Source organism: Podarcis liolepis (assembly GCF_965112155.1).
Source record: "Podarcis liolepis genome assembly, chromosome: 16".
NCBI classification, from domain to species: Eukaryota; Metazoa; Chordata; class Lepidosauria; order Squamata; family Lacertidae; genus Podarcis; species Podarcis liolepis.
Window position 1 is genome coordinate 33,218,158 of NC_139567.1, and position 19,178 is coordinate 33,237,335.

The 19,178-nt window shown below is 44.6% G+C and overlaps 1 protein-coding gene across 1 annotated transcript; it reads left to right on the forward strand.

Annotated features, from left to right (window-relative positions):
- The first annotated feature begins 7,762 nt into the window (after positions 1 to 7,762).
- Positions 7,763 to 18,165, forward strand: PRKRIP1 (PRKR interacting protein 1). Its single transcript, XM_083479483.1, has 6 exons — positions 7,763 to 7,950; positions 12,670 to 12,748; positions 14,718 to 14,818; positions 15,594 to 15,679; positions 16,383 to 16,450; positions 17,487 to 18,165. The coding sequence occupies exons 1-6, from the start codon at positions 7,834 to 7,836 to the stop codon at positions 17,588 to 17,590; spliced, it is 555 nt and encodes a 184-aa protein (XP_083335609.1). The 5' UTR covers positions 7,763 to 7,833; the 3' UTR covers positions 17,591 to 18,165.
- Positions 18,166 to 19,178: the final 1,013 nt, after the last annotated feature.

Sequence of the window (19,178 nt, forward strand, 5' to 3'; positions counted from 1 at the left end):
CTATACGTAATATTTTATTGGTGTTGCTAAATATTATTTATTCCATTAATATGCTGCCCTTTATCAGAAGTTTCCAGGGCTGTGTACAACATTAAAACCACATTACAGAACATCAATGATAAAAAAGCATAGTGGGAGACAGCCTAATAATAAAATAACCATCGTAATGACAGTCTGCTTTCCCTACACTTTCACGGGCCATAGATTATTTAATAGCCATTGGCCTGGGTGAAGATGAATGTTTTTGGCTGGTAATTGATGTAAAAATTGGGCTTGGGCTTGGGCTGCCCAACTCCCCATCGGACTCTTGAGTCCCCTAAGTCCATGATCAGTCAGAGAAAAATGGATGGAGGCAGGATCCAGCCGCAAGGCAGGTATTAATTTTTCTGTTGCAACACAAGTTCCTTCCTTCCAAGGAGGGAGAGACATTGAACAAAAGTGTGCAGGAACCTTTAAAGACTTTTGACATTGCCTAACCCCCTTAGCCAAAGACCACCCCCCAATCTCATACATCATAGGAGGCTGTCTACAGCAGAAATCCTGTTTGCCAGGATACCTGATAATGGTTGCTGATTGCATTTACCTGGGCAGTCTAGCCATTCTTTTGTGATGGTTAATACTTTAGTTCCTGAATCCAGGTCACAGGCTCACCCTATTCATACACAAACACACCCTTAAGACAGGATTTGTAAGCGAAAAGACAATGGGAAGGCTTTCCCCATTTACCTTCCTTACTGCAGAGGACTATTTGAGGTCATTGGGAGGGTCAAAATGGCTTCAGGATTGTTCTCCTGTACTATTTCAGACACATGGCTTATATATTTAGATATGTGAGCATTTATGAATATTCTATATTTGAGACCTCAGAATTCTTATAAACACACCTAAATACATGTTGATGGTGCCAGACGAGCCTCTTTGGGGAGAGTATTCCACAATTGGGAAGCCACGCCAGAAAAGGCCTGTTCTCTTGTTGCCACTCTCTGAACCTCTCTGGGGACTGGGGGACACAGAGGAAGGCCTCAGATGACAAGCGCAGGGTCTGGGTCGGTTCATACAGGGAGAGGAGCACATATATGTGGAGGATTTTGACAAGAGGAGTGTCAGTCTTACCAAAAGATATTTGGTTTTGCAACAATTCTCTCTCCTAGGATAGGAAAGGAAAGAGTCAATACGTTAACTTGCTTTCAGGCAAGATTTAAAGATCAGGCTGAGAAACTGCATACATTCAGAGCCTTAACAAGAGTGGCCATGACGCATAAAGACTTCAGTGGAGATTAAACTTCTAAGTGTTCCTCTGTTTTGTCCCCATGCTGAGAATATAGTAGCAATCTCTTACACTTTGATACTGATTAAAAGAAGCCTATTGCGTTTGGAAAAGGATGGTTTTCAGTCTAGTATTGTGGTGCTTGAGAAAATGTTCCACAGGTCTAAAATAAAAGCAAATATGTTCCTGTTGGACCCTACCTGCCCGCGGACTGTCTCACCAGAGTGGTGCATGCTCTAGTTATCTCCCGCTTGGACTACTGCAATGTGCTCTACGTGGGGCTACCTTTGAAGGTGACCCGGAAACTGCAATTAATTCAGAATGCGGCAGCTAGACTGGTGACTGGGAGTGGCCGCCGGGACCACATAACACCGGTTCTGAGAGATCTGCATTGGCTCCCAGCACGTTTCTGAGCACAATTCAAAGTGTTGGTGCTGACCTTTAAAGCCCTAAACGGCCTCGGTCCTGTATACCTGAAGGAGCGTCTCCACTTCCATTGTTCAGCCCGGGCACTGAGATCCAGCGCTGAGGGCCTTCTGGCAGTTCCCTCATTGCGAGAAGTAAGGTTACAAGGAACCAGGCAGAGGGCCTTCTCGGTAGTGGCGCCTGCCCTGTGGAACGCCCTCCCACCAGATGTCAAGGCAATAAACAACTATTTTACTTTTAAAAGACAACTGAAGGCAGCCCTCTTTAGGGAAGTTTTTAATGTCTAATGCTGTATTTTTTTTAATATTCAGTTGGAAGCCACCCAGAGTGGCTGGGGAAACCCAGCCAGGTGGGCGGGGTATAAATAATAAATTATTATTATTATTGGAATCTCTTTTTAAAAGCTGTTCATCCTAATAAATACTTTTAAACAATCGTTTTAAAGTGTGTGCTAGTGCCCTCTGATGGCCAAAAATATGATTGCTTTAACAATTGCTTGTCATTTTACCGTATAGAACGTGTCATTAATCTTTTTGCATCACTTTTGGCAGAAAATATGGGGGGTTTCATTTCCCAACTATTCAAAAATTTCAAATATTTTTGGAGGTTTGACTTGCCAAATCATGTCTGGATTACGAAACCCTGAACCATGAAAGCAAAATAAATTAAAGCACAGCTAAGGCAAATTTATTTAATCTACATAATTTTAGGACACAAAATTGATATTGCCCTGGAGGCACGAGGTTGCACACCCAGTATACCTTTCCTTTCTTACAATTGCAGCTATTAGTTAAGAAATGAGGCCCTTTGCAAGAACATGGCAAGCTCAGGCATAACAGTGCTTTGTACGTTCCGGGAACGGTAACTGCGCACGTGTTCATACATTTTTTCTTTCAGCAAGCTCTTTACACATCAGCTTGTCTGCCATTCCCAGGGTATTATCTGCAAAAAATTCTTGGTCACATTCTAGAGTGCATAGATGTTCCATTCTGAGGTTTCTTCCAGAAAACCTGATTAATGAACATTCATTTAGTTTTGTTTGCACAAAGTTTACAGGGAGGTTAGACGATGCCTACTGTCTATAGAGCATTTATTTTATTTCTTATTTGTGAACATAACAGAAAAGAAAAAACATTGCCAGCTGATGCTGGACATTAGGCTGTTCCATCAGTCATAACTTAAACAGATAGCTTAATATAGGTAGGCTATATGTCCAAATAGGTATCTAAATGAGACTAGTGATTATAAGCCATGCAATCAAACACAGACAAGGCAGTGAGATCTTTAGACGACTGAGTCGTAGATGCAATCATTTCTGACCAGAGAGAGGACAGAATCTTTATATAGAATTCATTCTAAAATTTGTTTGTGGGAAGGCACAATGGGATCAAGCCATTGTGATCTCATACTTTCAAATTCATTTTCCCATCACTATCCTCATGGCAAATGGTTCAGTTTTGGGAGGGAAGAAGGTCTGTTGTGCAAGAGCACCAAATCCACTTTAATTGTGTAGCCTGAATTTGGTGATGTGTGATTGAAGTACACCTGCCAATACTTACTGTCTATTTACCATTGTATTTATATCCCACCTTTCCTTCCAGGAGCTCCAAGTGGCATGCACAGCTTTCCCTCTCCCCATTCTATCCTCACTATAACCCTGAGAAACAATGACTGGTGCAATGTCACCCTGTGAACTTCATGACAGAGTAGGGATTTGAATCTTTGTCTCTCAGGTCCTAATCATAGAATCGTAGAGTTGAAAGGGACCCCAAGGGTCATCTAGTCCAACCCCCTGCAATGCAGGAATCTCAAACCAAATAATCCATGACAGATGGCCATCCAACCTCTGCTTTAAAACCTCCAAGGAAGGAGAGTCCACAACCTCCCGAGGGAGACTGTTCCACTGTCAAACAGCTCTTACTGTCAGAAGGTTTTTCCATATGTATAGTTAAAATATCCTTTCTTGTAACTTGAAGCCATTGATTCAAGTCCTAATCCATTTTGGCCAGATAAAGCCACACTGAACGACCTTCCTCCCAATCTTTATAGTTTGCTCCTTGCATTGTGGGTGGCCAGGCAGTAACATCGGACAACAGTGGGCCTCTCATTTAATGTACCTCAGGAATAATGAAAATGCCACTACAGGTATCGCAATAACCCATGAAGAAAAATTTTATAATAGTAACACCTTGCAGGCCATCAATGAAATAGTAACTCTTGTAAAGAACAACAAAGGAACAAAAGGACAGGTCTACACAAATAGGGTGTCCATGAATCCTGCTTTACAGAGGACTGTTCTCTGTTTGAAAGCATCTAATTTCTGTTTCACGATAAAAAATCCCAATAAGGGAGACAAAGGGCCTAGAAGTTACCCACCTTGCAGATTCTTGACAAGATGGAATGCTTCAAGAGGTGGCAGAAAGACATTTCGAAATTTGTCTGGCAGGGCAAAAAGCCCAGAATTAAATTTAAAATATTGACAGATGCTAAAGAAAGAGGGGGTTTTGCCCTGCCGGACTTAAAATTGTACTATGAGGCAGCAGCTTTCTGCTGGCTGAAAGAATGGATGCTCCTCGAGAACACGGACATTTTGGATCTGGAAGGTTTTAATAATGCTTTTGGCTGGCATGCATATCTATGGTATGACAAAGTTAATAGTGCCTTTAAAAATCACATTGTTAGAAAAGCATTATTTAATGTTTGGATAAGATATAAAGATCTATTGGAAAACAAAACCCCTAGATGGGTGTCACCAGTGGAGGCTAAAGCAGTGAAGAAACTCAATATGGAGGTCGGATGGCCGAAGTATTGGGAAATTTTAGAACAGGATGGAGATAAGTTCAAACTACAAAGTCATGAGAAACTGAAACATAAAGTACAAAATTGGTTTCAATATCGTCAAATAATGGAATTTTACAAACAGGACAGGAAAATTGGTTTCCAGGTGGAAAAATCAAAACTAGAGACTGAACTGTTAGAACCCAATACTAAGAATTTATCTAGAATGTATAACTTGTTGCTGAAATGGAGTACACAGGACGAAACAGTTAAATCGGTTATGATTAAGTGGGCACAGGATGTTGGACATAACATTATGTCAGCTGACTGGGAATGGTTATGGAACACCGGTATTAAATTTACGGCATGTAATGCCTTAAAGGAAAACATTATGAAAATGGTTTATAGGTGGTACATGACCCCAGTCAAGCTGGCAAAAATTTATCATTTGCCCGATAACAAATGTTGGAAGTGTAAAGAGACTGAAGGTACCTTCTATCACCTTTGGTGGACATGCCCGAAGATTAAGGCCTTCTGGGAAACGATCTATAATGAAATGAAAAAGGTACTTAAATGTACTTTTCCTAAAAAACCAGAGGCCTTCCTCTTGGGCATTGTCGGTCAATTGGTGACAAAGGATAGAACTTTTTTTATGTATGCTACAACAGCAGCAAGAATACTCATCGCAAAGTATTGGAAGACACAAGATCTACCCACTCTGGAAGAATGGCAGATGAAAGTGATGGACTATATGACATTGGCCGAGATGACAGGCAGAATCCGTGACCAACGAAAAGAGACGGTGGAAGAAGAATGGAGAAAATTTAAAAGTTATCTTAAGGACTACTATAAACTTAATGAATGTTAAAATGTTGTGGTTTTCAGAAACAATGGGATACAGTGATATAAGGTCAGAATATAAAGAGGATTAAGATGACAGAGGTTGGAAGGTAACAATTGGGAGTTGCTATAAAACTATGGACATTGGGATGCAGAAAGGGGGGGTATGGGGAAGTCCAAGAAAATAGGTTTATGAAAATATGTTTGAAACTATACGTGTATGTTTGTCTTTTTAAGTGTTTGTTTGTTTGTTTTTTAAAAAAATTCTGTAAAACCAATAAAAATCTTATAAAAAAAAAAATAGAAGTTACCCATCAAGATTCACAATGCTGAAATAAACTGTACTTCTACTTAACCTATTGTATCTCCCCCCCCCAATATTATTAATTTTTTGCACCTATTGGTGTGCATTAGCACATTATGCAAACTGGTATCTTCCCCCCTCTTTTTTTTTGGTGACACGTACATGGCCACTATATGCAAAATATTAGTCAAAGGCAATATGAGAATAGACCTCAACCTTCAATTTCGCAGGGCTGAGTCAAAACATTTAACTGATGGGTTCCACCCAAAGCTGTGAAAAGGTCACAGACTGCTGTATGGAGGATGTGGCATCTGGCCTGATCACTATCTGGTCTGGTCCATGGGCACTTCTGCCACTTCCTGGTAGAGGTTTGCATGCAGATCATGTTGCAGCTTTCAGTTGCCAGGAAGCAGCGGTTGCTGCTGTGCTCATGGCAGGCCAAGCATGACTTCCTCCATCTGCTGCTAATATCCCCAGGGGTTTCACTTGCCCCTGCATGGAGCAATTTGTAAGTAGAGCCCCCCTGGAGGCTGTTGCATTGCTCATTTTGCTAACCCTGAGCGCAAAAAGAGCAAGGAGTGTGGTGGAGTCTCCTTCCTTGGAGGTCTTTAAGCAGAGGCTTGACAACCTTATGTCAGGAGTGCTCTGATGGTGTTTCCTGCTTGGCAGGGGGTTGGACTCGATGGCCCTTGTGGTCTCTTCCAACTCTATGATTCTATGATTCAATCATTCTCACGATGTTTCACACATATCGTTTCCTTCTCCCAGATAATTCCCTACATAATTTTTAAACCAAAAGAAACCCAATACAATATTTTCAATTCAAAATAGGATATTGCTGCCCAAATTGTGTGAATTTTGTGTGTATGGTGGGTTCACTTATAGTCTAATCTACAGCAACAGTATGAATCATTGTGCAGAATAATTCTCTTATTGGAAAGCCACCCGCATTGGCCCTATTCCGGTTTTTAGAAAGTTAAGATTTCATCCAGTGTTATTTCATAGCAGTTAGTATGTAGGACTAGGAAACACAGGAGACCAGGGCTCAAATTCCCACTTGGCCATGAACTATGTATGCCACCTTGAGCTCTTCAGAGAAAAATGTGGGATCTAAATGCTACAAATAAATACCCCTGCCCCGGGGTTTGTTCAGTTTTTTTGGACTAGTAGGCTAGGTGGTTGCTGTGTACTGTAGTAGTTGCCATATCTTGCTGTGATATCAGCAAATTTTGTTGCCTTTAGGGTGGATTTTTCAACTGCTTTGTACCCACATGGACATTTGTACTGTAGATGTTTGAGAGCCCTGCCAAGGGCTATAAAGTAGTTGATTGGGTGGGTGGTTCAGGAGGGAGAGATCATGAATTAATCTATTTAAAATATCACTTAACTCAGCCTCCTTTAAAAAAATACACACACCACAAGCTCTGCTTTCCTAGGTTATAAAGGTTAGGCTGTTGCTGTAAGCTAAGAGACTCCTGCTGGCAGTGCAGATCAAAACCAGCTAAAATCTGTGCTAGTATATCTATGATGGAGTGCAAGGTCACCTCTTAAACGTGCAATAGGTAACTGGTATTTTTTAAAAGTTGCCAGGCAATATGTTCATCAAAAGCGTGAATAGGAATTGTAGGGTTGGAAGGGACCCTGAGGATCATCTGGCTCAACAATCTGCGATGTAGGAATATGAAGCTTTAACGTTTGAACAATAAAGTTCCTCGAAGCAGCTGGCAACTAACAGTGACACCATTGGTGTAACTTAATGCTGTGGTGCATTTTTTATTTTTAAAAAATTATCACTAGCTGCCAAGCCCTGAGAATAAAAGAAACAAAACTAATCCTTACGTTGTGTGAAGGATAATTAAATTTGGCATATAAAGAAAAACAGAATGCAAAAAAAAAAAGATCGCGAAGGATTCTGGGAACTCCCCCCCTCCCCCATCGCCTCAGAAGCGACGCTTAACACGCATTTCGAAAGAAAAACCAACCGCCGTTTCTTGCCTGTTTTTCGCGCCTTCATTAATATGTAACAGACCTCATGAATATTGCCGGAAAGGAGGCGGAGCGAAGAGGAAGGCGCGGGACAAGGAAAGGGAGGGAGCCCCGCCGCCCCGCCCCTTTCGAAAGATGCTTCTATGACCGTCGCCCTCCGTGACGTCATCGGTCGGGGCCGCGGCCTTTTGCGCAGGAGAAGGCGGAGGGGAAACCGAAACGGGGGGGCAGGATGGCGGCGGGGCCGACGCGGCCCTCCCGGCCCCGCAAGGAACCGCAGCCGCTGGTCATCCCCCGGAGCGCAGCGGACGAGCAGCGTCTGAAGCTGGAGAGGCTCATGAGGAATCCGGTGAGGGGGCGGGGCATAAGTGTTGGTGGGCGTGGCTACTTCTCCCCGCTCCCACCCCTGCAGTGTAGGCACCAGGGCCTCCAGTTGGGGATAGGTGAGGTGAACCCCCCCCCCCCAATAACTACCTCTTACTCAGTTTGCTTCAATGAAGAGGTAGATCACGCCCCTTTTATTTCCTCTTTTCTCTTATATTTGGCAGTCCTGATCTGCCCTCACCAGGCTTGCCCACTAATATATTTTTCCCTCCCCCGATTCCTAGTTAACTTGTATGAAGAAGGGAGTACAGTGGTACCTCCGGTTACATACGCTTCAGGTTACATACGCTTCAGGTTACAGACTCTGCTAAACCAGAAATAGTACCTCGGGTTAAGAACTTTGTTTCAGGATAAGAACAGAAATCGTGCTCCAGGGGCACGGCGGCAGCAGGAGGCCCCATTAGCTAAAGTGGTGCTTCAGATTAAGAACAGTTTCAGGTTAAGAACGGACCTCTGGAATGAATTAAGTACTTAACCCGAGGTACCACTGTATTTGCTTACCCACAGGGGGAATCAAGTGCACATAAGGGGGAAATTCCACATGCGCGCGCCCCGCTCCTCTCTCATAATACTGGAACCTGAGTTTTTATGATGAAGCTGGTTGGTCAGGACAGACGAAAGGAAGTACTTCTTCACACAGTATGGAATCTGTGGAACTCACTGTCACAGGACGTGGCAGTGGACACCAACTTAGAAGGCTTTAAAAGGAAATGGGGAAGCTGATGGAGGATAAAGGCTGCATTATGGCTATATTCTACCTCTAGCATGAAAGAAAGGCAGAGTGTCTCGGAAGACCAGTTGCTAGGGAACAACAGCAGAAAAGTGCTATCGTGCTCATGCTGTGATCATGGGTGTCCCAGGGGTATTCTGTTAGCCACTGCGGGGAAAGAGGATTCTTGGCTTCTAGTCTTATTCAGCAGGGCTCTCCTTATGTTCCTATGCCACAATCCTGTTGATCCGTATCCTTCCCCTATTCATTTGCATTATTAGGTAATACTAGACCACTCATCAAAAATGATGGCAAAAACAAAAATGAAGAGTGGAATGAGAACTTTAGAGGTCTGGGAGAATAGAATAGAATAGAATAGAATAGAATAGAATAGAATAGAATAGAATAGAGTTTGCCTGGTGCCCCAAAAGTGAAACAAGTAGGGTGGGAGTTTCTTAGATCGTGTGGCACAACACAATATGAGTCTATACTCTGCTTCGAAGTTGAAGGTGTTGGTGCCCTCATCCCATCCTGTTTAACCAGGCCCTTTGGCAGTGAGTATCTCCTTCCACCTTTGTCTTTCTTGGCTTGCATGTATGCACTTATTGAACAAATTTATATGTTGCTTTCCCCCTATTTAGGTCTTTGAGGCAAATTACAAATGTAGTTTGAATCTCATTGGTTTTGTACTTGGTGGGAGTAGGCATCTGCCTATAGACCTTACAGCCTAGAGCACTCCCAACAGACTGCTGTTACTTTGTGCTTGCCTACTCTGCAGGACTGAACAGAGCTCTCTAGGGTACCTCTCCATGGATGCCTCTATGGCAGCATAAAAAGAGAAGGCATATATTTAAATGGTCATCCATTAAGATTGTGTGTGTGTGTGTATATGGCTGCTTTTCTGTGCAGATGCCTTTTCAAACTGAAGTACAATCAAAAACAACAAAAAGATACAAGGAACAGCAATGCAAAGTTTTAAAACTACAACTCAGCAACTCTTTTTAACAGAGTTAAACTCTTTTCAACTACAACTCTTTTTAACAGAGCCAGATAAAAACCTGGAGGCGGTTGGAGGATGGATGGGGGCTAATGGATTGAAGTTGAATCCTGACAAGACAGAAGTACTGTTTTTGGGGGACAGGGGGCGGGCTGGTGTGGAGGACTCCCTGGTCCTGAATAGGGTAACTGTGCCCCTGAAGGACCAGGTGCGTAGCCTGGGAGTCATTTTGGACTCACAGCTGTCCATGGAGGCGCAGGTCAATTCTGTATCCAGGGCAGCTGTCTACCAACTCCACCTGGTACGCAGGCTGAGACCCTACCTGCCCGCGGACTGTCTGGCCAGAGTGGTGCATGCTCTAGTTATCTCCCGCTTGGACTACTGCAATGCGCTCTACGTGGGGCTACCTTTGAAGGTGACTCGGAAACTACAGCTAATCCAGAATGCGGCAGCTAGACTGGTGACTGGGGGCAGCCGCCGAGACCACATAACACCAGTCTTGAAAGACCTACATTGGCTCCCAGTACGTTTCCGAGCACAATTCAAAGTGCTGGTGTTGACCTTTAAAGCCCTAAACGGCTTCGGCCCAGTATACCCGAAGGAGCGTCTCCACCCCCATCGTTCTGCCCGGACACTGAGGTCCAGCGCCGAGGGCCTTCTGGCGGTTCCCTCATTGCGAGAAGCGAAGCTACAGGGAACCAGGCAGAGGGCCTTTTCGGTGGTGGCGCCCACCCTGTGGAATGCCCTCCCATCGGATGTCAAGGTGATGGACAACTACCTGACATTCAGAAGACATCTTAAGGCGGTCCTATTCAGGGAAGCTTTTAATGTATGATATTTTAGTGTTTTTTGGTTTCTGTGGAAGCCGCCCAGAGTGGCTGGGGAAACCCAGCCAGATGGGCGGGGTACAAATAATAAATTATTATTATTATTATTATATTATTCACCCAGGCCATCTCTCAGCTAATAAACATCATGCCTGAAAGGCCAATTGAAGATTATAGGCCTTTTCAAAAAGCCTGCAATTTGGAAATACAGTGGTACCTCGGGTTAAGTACTTAATTCGTTCCAGAGGTCCGTTCTTAACCTGAAACTGTTCTTAACCTGAAGCACCACTTTAGCTAATGGGGCCTCCTGCTGCTGCCATGCCGCCGGAGCACGATTTCTGTTCTCAACCTGAAGCAAAGTTCTTAACCTGAAGCACTATTTCTGGGTTAGTGGAGTCTGTAACCTGAAGCGTATATAACCCGAGGTACCACTATATCTGAGGGAAGGAAATTCCATAGCTGTGAGGCTACCATAAAGAAGGGCCTCTCCCACATGGCCACCCACCTTACCAGGGAGTCGGGACACTTGGAGAGCCTCTGAAGCAGATCTTTAAAAGTGTGGGCAGCCCAACAAGTAAAAGTTACTTATTCTAACAACATAGTGCATGTTGACTCTGAAGTAAAGGTGCTTCCAGGCTGTCAGTGTTTTCAGGTGGGATTCAGCCATATCCTGGCAAGCTCAGGCTGCACAAAGAAAGCTGATGTGAAGCTTTTGCGCAATAAAAGTTCTTCCGTGAAAGATCGGAATTAACTGCTACAGAAAGTGACAGGAAGATGCATTGAAAAGTGTGGGATAACGCTTGCTTTGATGCAATGTGGTCTGGTCCCCCCACACCAACATCTGGAGGTGACTTGAGTCTCCACTTAATGAGGCTTACTCCCAGAAGGGGACTGCAGTCCTGCGTAGAACATGCTTTTAAATGTGCATTGCCCTGAACACTTTGTGTGCGTAGATTCCTAAATGCAGTTAAATGCATAAATTCCACTTGTGTAGTTATTGCAGTGAGTGCTTGTGGAGAAGGGCAGGGGAGAGCTTAGTCTCCTATTCTTCACATCCTATCTCATTCTAGTGCCTTTACTCATAAGTAACTTTAATCCTGCAGTTCCCTTCTGAAGTCCTTTGAGGGAACACACATCTGTATATGTGGGTACAGCTACTGTACCTGACCCTACTCTCCTAAGCACATTCAGCAGAGATCTCACCAATTCTGTCCATTGCTCCGAGCTGCTCTGTGTGTATGCATGTGTGTGCGTGCACATCCATGCATATATGTATGTACGTAGCATGGGATTGTATTCAGCAAGAAAACCTGTTACTTCATTATATTCTCACACATACAGAAAATGGGTTAGGGTGGTTAATCCCCATTCTGAGAGCTTGAGCCAACACTTGACTGGTTTTTCTGGCAGCAGGAGAAGAAAGGAAAAAGTACAGTGGTACCTCGGGTTACATACGCTTCAGGTTACATACGCTTCAGGTTACAGACTCCGCTAACCCAGAAATAGTACCTCGGGTTAAGAACTTTGCTTCAGGATGAGAACAGAAATCATGCTCCGGTGGCGCAGTGGCAGCAGGAGGCCCCATTAGCGAAAGTGGTGCTTCAGGTTAAGAACAGTTTCAGGTTAAGAACGGACCTCTGGAACGAATTAAGTACTTAACCCAAGGTACCACTGTAGATAAGCTGCAACACTGAGGCAGGCAGAGAAGTGCAAACTTCCCAATCTAGCACGCTGATGGGGATGCAAGTCATCCCTACCCCAGTCATCAACTCAATCATTTGATACATGGGGTAATAAGAGTAGATAGATCAGTTAAGGAGAGGGGAGGTCTGTGTGTGACCTATATGTACCTGTGTGTGTTCTTTGTGTATATGTGTGTGAGAAGGCCACACCCACCCTGGCATGTGATCTCCAGAGGGTGGCCAAGAGTGAATATAGCCCTCAGATCAAAAGGATTTATCACCCGTGATATAGCTAGTGTGACACTTTATTGTCTGCAGCCAAATGCCCAATAAATTCTCGGGCAAAAAGATCAGTTCTGTTTTCCTTAATGTTCCCACTTCTGTTTAGATCCGTGCTTTAATAGCTTTGAAGAATTGCTCTCTCCTCCTAGAGAAACAGTGTCACAGTATTGCTCATTTCTTGTTGCAGGATAAGACAGTTCCAATTCCTGAAAAGCTCAATGAATGGGCGCCCCGTCCGCCTCCAGAATTTGTCAGAGATGTTATGGGTAAGTAGCTATTTTTAGGTGGCTTCTTAGCTTAAGCACTGTGCTTCTAGAGGAATGTGCTTAATAGGGAAGGGAAATAGATGAGGATTGAGTAGTCATAAGATAAGGGGCTTGAAACTTTGAAGGGGATGAGGGGGTGTTCTTGCAGCTATCTTGCCCTTGCCATATTACCAATTATTTTTCACTGGCATTTGGGTGATTATTGATATGAGTCACACTTCTGAATCCCCACGGTTTGAAATCATGTGTGACGTTTGTAACCATAAGCACAGAGAATCAGAAGAGTGAATGATTCAGCCTCTGAGATGTGTGCACACTTAAAAAAGTAATGTTTACACTGATGAGAAGCAGCATAGACAAATGGGGTTCCAAATCTGAGTCTTCTGTAGCCAGGGCTCTGTGTATCTGTCGTGATCAGGAGTGTTGCTTTCTGAGAACCCTGGTCTTCACTCTAGACGAAAAGCAGGTTTCTAGCCTGCATGGCTGAAAAGATATCCTTCAAAATGGTCTAAGAAACCAGAGGAGTTGCTGGATTAATTTTCAGGTGCCTGTAGCCAAGATCTCTGTGTCCATCATAGCTTCTTAACCCTCACTGTGACTAATAAAGCTAGAATAAATATGCAAAATACTAACATTTGGAAATTTTGTTCAATTCAGCATAATTTATGCTAGCATATAGAGCTTGTGTGTAACAGCAGAAGTCACCTTTAGTGAAATGAATCCTTACTTGGAGCACACCTTTAATTGGAAGGCACTCAGAATGAGACTTAGTATAAAATAAGAAAGCTTAAGTTTATTAAGGGAAGTTCATTATTTTTAAGAGAGAATTCTTTTGTCCTAGCTAACTAAGTAGTTGGTGAAACAAAGAAGCCATGCTTGCCTCTTTGTTCTCCGAAGATACTTCCAAAATAAACTTGCCACTTGAGTTCCGGAGAAAGTTTGAGAGGGGAGACAGAAATGAAAGAGAATGCAGCTTTGACTTCCAAGGACAGAATCACAGAACTGTAGAGTCGCAAGGGATCCCAAGGGCCATCTAGTCCAACTGTCTGCAATACAGGAATCACAACTAAAGATTCTCTGACAGGTCAGCACAGAGATCAAAGGGAGAGAGGCGGCTTGGAGGTTTTTAACCACATGCAGACCCTTCTAAGCAAACTGAGCTGCACCGCAACGTCCAGCAATGAATAAACATGCAAATTTGTGCTTTGTCTTTATAGCATGATTTATACACAATCCCATTCCCACGGGTAAATCATAAGCTTTCCCACTGTGCTAGGGAGCATTACGAGCCTGTATCTAGACAACTAATATTTGCCTTCCTATCATCAGCACAGCAAACCAAAGAGGAAAGCGGTGATAGCATTTGCTCTATTCCAGCCAAAGGAAGGGCAAGGAGAAAATGGAGCAAACAAGGTTTCTAGGAGTCCCCAAAAGCAAGGTCCCTAGTGTGGCTGCTGGTTTCCCAGCAAGCTTTCTGCGTACATTTGGGGTTTTTCCCCATATATGAAAAGGAGAATTTCTTTTCAGGCTCAGACTAATTTCCTACTTGTATGAAATGTGATCAAGCCACTAGTGAAGCTGCCTTTCATAGAGTCAAGCCTGCCCTTGTTCATCTAGCCAACTACAGTGGTACCTCGGGTTAAGTACTTAATTCGTTCTGGAGGTCCGTTCTTAACCTGACACTGTTCTTAACCTGAAGCACCACTTTAGCTAATGGGGCCTCCTGCTGCTGCCGTGCCGCCGGAGCACGATTTCTGTTCTCATCCTGAAGCAAAGTTCTTAACCTTAGGTACTATTTCTGGGTTAGAGGAGTCTGTAACTTGAAGCGTATGTACCACTGTATTGTCTCCTCTGACTGGCAGCAGCTTTCCCATCGCCTGCTACCTGAGATCCTAGGAGGCACCAGGGTCGCCGCCTGCACTTGTAATGCACCTGCTCTGTCAATAAGCTGTGACCCCTTCCTTGGCAGGTTCCAGTGCTGGGGCTGGCAGTGGGGAATTCCACGTCTACCGACACCTTCGCCGGCGAGAATACCAGAGGCAAGATTTTATGGATGCCATGGCTGAAAAGGTTGGGTGATTCCTTTGGCTTACCGTTTCTGAGTTGTTGTACAGTGGTGCCTCGCAAGACGAAAAGAATCCGTTCCGCGAGTCTCTTCGTCTTGCGGTTTTTTCGTCTTGCCAAGCAAGCCTATTAGCGGATTAGCGCTATTAGCGGTCTTAGCGGATCAGCTGATTAGCGGCTTAGCGGATCAGCTGATAAGCGGCTTAGCGGATCAGCTGTTAAGCGGCTTAGCGGCTTAGGATCAGCTGATAAGCGGCTTAGCGGCTTGGGGAAAAGGGGGGGGGACCCCGCAGGAACTCGCAAGACATTTTCGTCTTGCAAAGCAAGCCCATAGGAAATTCGTTTTGCGAAGCACCTCCAAAACGGAAAACCCTTTCGTCTAGCGGGTTTTCCGTCTTGCGAGGCATTCGTCTTGCGGGGCACCATTGTACTGCCTCCTTCCCTACAGACCTTATCAGGTGTTAAAATCAGTGGAGAATTACCTCTTGGTAGTTGTGCCATCCTCTGAAGTTTGGGGGTGGCAGCCTGGGAGAGGGCATTCTCTGCAGCAGCTCCTCGGTTGTTGAATTGCTTCCCCGGAGAGGTGTGCCTGCCACTTTCACTCTACAGTTTTCATGGAATGCTGAAAATGCACCTCTTCGCTCTGACCTTTGCACCTGAAAAAGGTGTTTTCAAAACCCACCCTATTCCCGTGACTGTAATTTGTTTCAGCTTTCTAAATAATAAATTGTTGCAGCCCGCCCTGGGATTGTAATGACGTGTTCCCTGTGATTTGTCGCAGCAAAAACTGGATGAGGAATATCAGAAGAAGCTAGAAAAGAACAAGATTGTTGCGGAAGAACAGACAGCCAAGCGCAGAAGGAAACGGTGAGGTCAAAGTTGTACAGGAAGCCTAGGGAAACAGGATCTAGAATGAGGGGAGGCAGGAAGGGTCAAGGGCAATAGTTCAATATTTGTTTACAGTCCAAAATGACTTAAGGGCCAGACTAGAGATTCTTCCTTAATACGTAGCATGGAGCTACCTATCTTGTTTTCCCTTAAATAATTGCAGGTGCAGGGTGAGGAGAAATTCTTGCCATGGGAAGGCAGCATGTGTAGACAGCAGATTTGATCTCAACAGTGTTCTGCCGTGATTGGCATAGAGGTCTGATTTTCCATGTGGCTAGGAGCCTTAGTGGGGGAAATCTCCATTGACAGAAAAACAGGATACAGTATGTAGCTGCCAGTCCTATGAAGGAATAATTCCAGTTTTTACCTCTAGGTGGCTGCAAGTCCACCTGTCTGCAGTTCCTGGAAACAGTTTCCTAGAGAGGCAAATTACATCCTACCTCTAGGATTATTTGGGAACAGATAGCAGTTCCCTCCTGGTAAACAAGGCAAACATGTTTCAAAGCTGTTCACATGCTCTTCCATCAGCAGTGAAATAGGTTGGGTTCCAGAGCAGTAAGAATTGGCGTTTGAACAACTGCACAGCTCAGTTCTCTTTTTGCTAGCATCAGGGTTGGAATATGCAGAATGTTGGGGCAAAGGGCAGCTTGTTCATTTGGAGCATTTAATTCTTGATTTACAGGCAGAAGTTGAAAGAGAAGAAAATGCTGGCGAAGAAGAGTAAGCTTGAACAAAAGAGCGAACATGCAGGTAATGTGAAAACACATCTTCTGGAGTTCAGTTCACCAGGAGACTCCTTCCGCTCTCAGGTCCCCACTGAAATGAGTTGAGATTCTGCAGCTTGTGCCTGCATCCAGATGTGGGTATCCTCCAGGGAAGTCCTTTGGGATTCTGTCAGGGTAGTCAGACCAAATGACAGCACAGCTGATGAGAGAGAAAGAGGTTGCATAGAGCAGCCTTCCCCAACCCAATCCCCTTTTGGACTACAATTCCTATCAGTCTCAACCAGCACTGATGGGAATTGTAGTCCAGAACATCTGGAGGGCACCAAGGCAGTATTGGAGGATCAGAAGCTCCATGGACTCGGATGAGTTGAGGCAAAGCAGCTGCCCCCACTGCAGGGACAAAGAACTCTCAAATATCTGCAAAACCAAGGAAGGAGGAGCTGTTCTGTATAGTAATCCTAATCCTGGATGCCTGAGGCAATGGGAGGACTGTTGCTTCCAAGTTTTTGTTGGAGTTCACCTAAGCGCAGCAATGTCTGTAGGAAGGGGAGGCTGTAGAGTTCGCAGCCCAGTGGGGAACATGACCTTGATTCTTGAAATGGGGAAGAGTTGCCCAATGTTGTTGTCCCTACCAGTCTGAGAGAGTTGGAGAATTAGGAGGATTGCTCCTCCCTAAAACAGGCCTACCAGAATTTGTTGGACAGCAACTCCTATCATCCATACCCAACATGCCCAATGGTCAGGGATGGGAGTTGTACTCTGGCATCTGGAGGGCCACAGATTCCACATCCCTGGCCTAAAATATGCCTCGCCATTTTGGGGAAGGCAGGGAGAAAAGAACTGCCTTGCCTTTGCTGGGAGAGACCAAAAAACCTCAACTGTAAGTGGCCAGCCATACCTCTGGAAGCTCACAAGCAGGCCAGAAATGCATTTTATCTCCACCATCTGATCCACAGAGCTCTGAATTTGATGGTTCCATTTACCTATCAATCCATAATATTATTCAGTTCTTTCTTCCCTCAAGCAAGTAGCCTGATCATCATGTTTTTTACTGGCTACAGATTCCGACCATTCCCCAAAGCAGCAGACCAGTGAAGAGGAAGACGAAGGTACTTCTGAGGAAGAGGATGATGCTGAAAAGCCCAGCTTCAGAATGAGAAGATGATGGCGCTGACTCTGTGGCTGGTATCCAGGTGCTGTTGAAGAGCCTGGCGTCTCAGTTGAGCAGGCTCTTCTGAGCTGTTTCAGACCTACACCACGGCAGAGGTGTTGCCATAAGGACCCCGCAGGGGTATCGACATCGGAGCCATGTGAAACGAAAACCTCTTCCAAGCTTGCTTCTGTAACTGCTGTGCAGTCTGCTTACAGGGTTTCTGGGGAAAGATGCCAGCATCCTGCCCCTGTGGGCCTTCTTGTTCTTCCTAGCATTGCTCCAAAGTGGTGTCTCTCTGAAGGCTAATGCTTTATCCATCTGTGTTTTCAGGCAGACCCTTTCCCCCTGAGAGACCCAAGTACACAAATGGATTTGCGTGGCCTTTGCTCTCGGGCAGAGAGCGATCTGGCTTTTTCTGTAACGGAACTTGACACAAACTTATTCGGGAATTTCAGTTGGGGTTGTCTTCACATTGCTGCTGCAAGAGTTGGTTTACCAACACTGCAAGGAGATCGCTCTCTTTGTTTCAAAAATGTGGTGTAAAACTTCTGCCCTAAAAGTTAATAAAAGAGGGACATCTGGGTGTTTTCGTGCCTGTTCATGATTGCTGTTTATATTGGGCAAATTAATGGTGAAAGAGAGAGAAGTGAGCAGAGGGGGATTGCACCTGTCACTTAAAAATCTAAATATACCCACTGAGCCTAAAAAGGTTGGGGACCACTGCAGTGTGGTGTGGAGACTCCCAGGATGGTGCCGAGATCTCACAGAAAAGCTGTTTTGAGAAGGGACTTCAAGGATGTAGGTGCAAGGATAAAATAGGTGTAAAAGGAGAATTCCTGGATGCCAAGATCCAAGTTTGGGGCAAGAGCTCTTTGGCGAGAAAACATCAGCAGAGATTTAAAATCACAAAATATGCAGCAAAGTAAAGCATGGAAATATAGGCTGTTAGTCCTTTAAAATATGCTCTTTTGAGTTCCTTCCAAAGTTCCCCTTTCCCCCCAGCATAGAAGAAGATGACGCGTTTGGCAAGTTGCAAACTTGCGAACACTCCAAAGGTCAGATTCATGAGCTTCAGAAAATCGAAAAGGGCATAAAACTTGGTTTAGTTGCAAAGTGGTAAAAATTCCTAAATTATTGGTATAGGAACTCGAGAGGCTTGTTATAGAGTCATGCAGCTAAACTGGAGCAACCAGTGTGACGTCTTTACACACTGGGCTCAGGTAGACTAGGAAGGCGAACAAAGGCTTGATTGCCTAGTCCCTCCCCAGGTGAACTAAGTCTGGTTTTAACCCCTTTATGCATTAATTAGATTTGAGTATGTTGGTTCTCCCACAAAGGAAAGAAGGAAGGTGGCCGGACTGAGGTGCTTCAGGAGGCAGTTCAAGGCACAAGGAAGGACAGCGAGAAGCCTTTGTACAGCTGAAGGCAGCGAAGCAAAGGTCACAGGAAGTGATGTGTTCAGGTATTAGGGCAGAAATATTGGACAAGGCCAGGTGTGTGTGAAGACAGGAGCAAGGAACTTGGGGGAGATCTGGGAGTGGGCTACAATCAGGTCATCTATTTAAGGAAAAGGGAATCATAGTCCTACATTTGGAGATTT

Bases quoted from the DNA above. Each gene is read 5' to 3' on its own strand.
- PRKRIP1 (XM_083479483.1), top strand. From the start codon at position 7,834: ATGGCGGCGGGGCCGACGCGGCCCTCCCGGCCCCGCAAGGAACCGCAG. The intron at 12,749-14,717 runs GTAAGTAGCTAT...CTTCCTTGGCAG, and splicing joins ATTTGTCAGAGATGTTATGG to GTTCCAGTGCTGGGGCTGGC. The intron at 16,451-17,486 runs GTAATGTGAAAA...TACTGGCTACAG, and splicing joins ACAAAAGAGCGAACATGCAG to ATTCCGACCATTCCCCAAAG.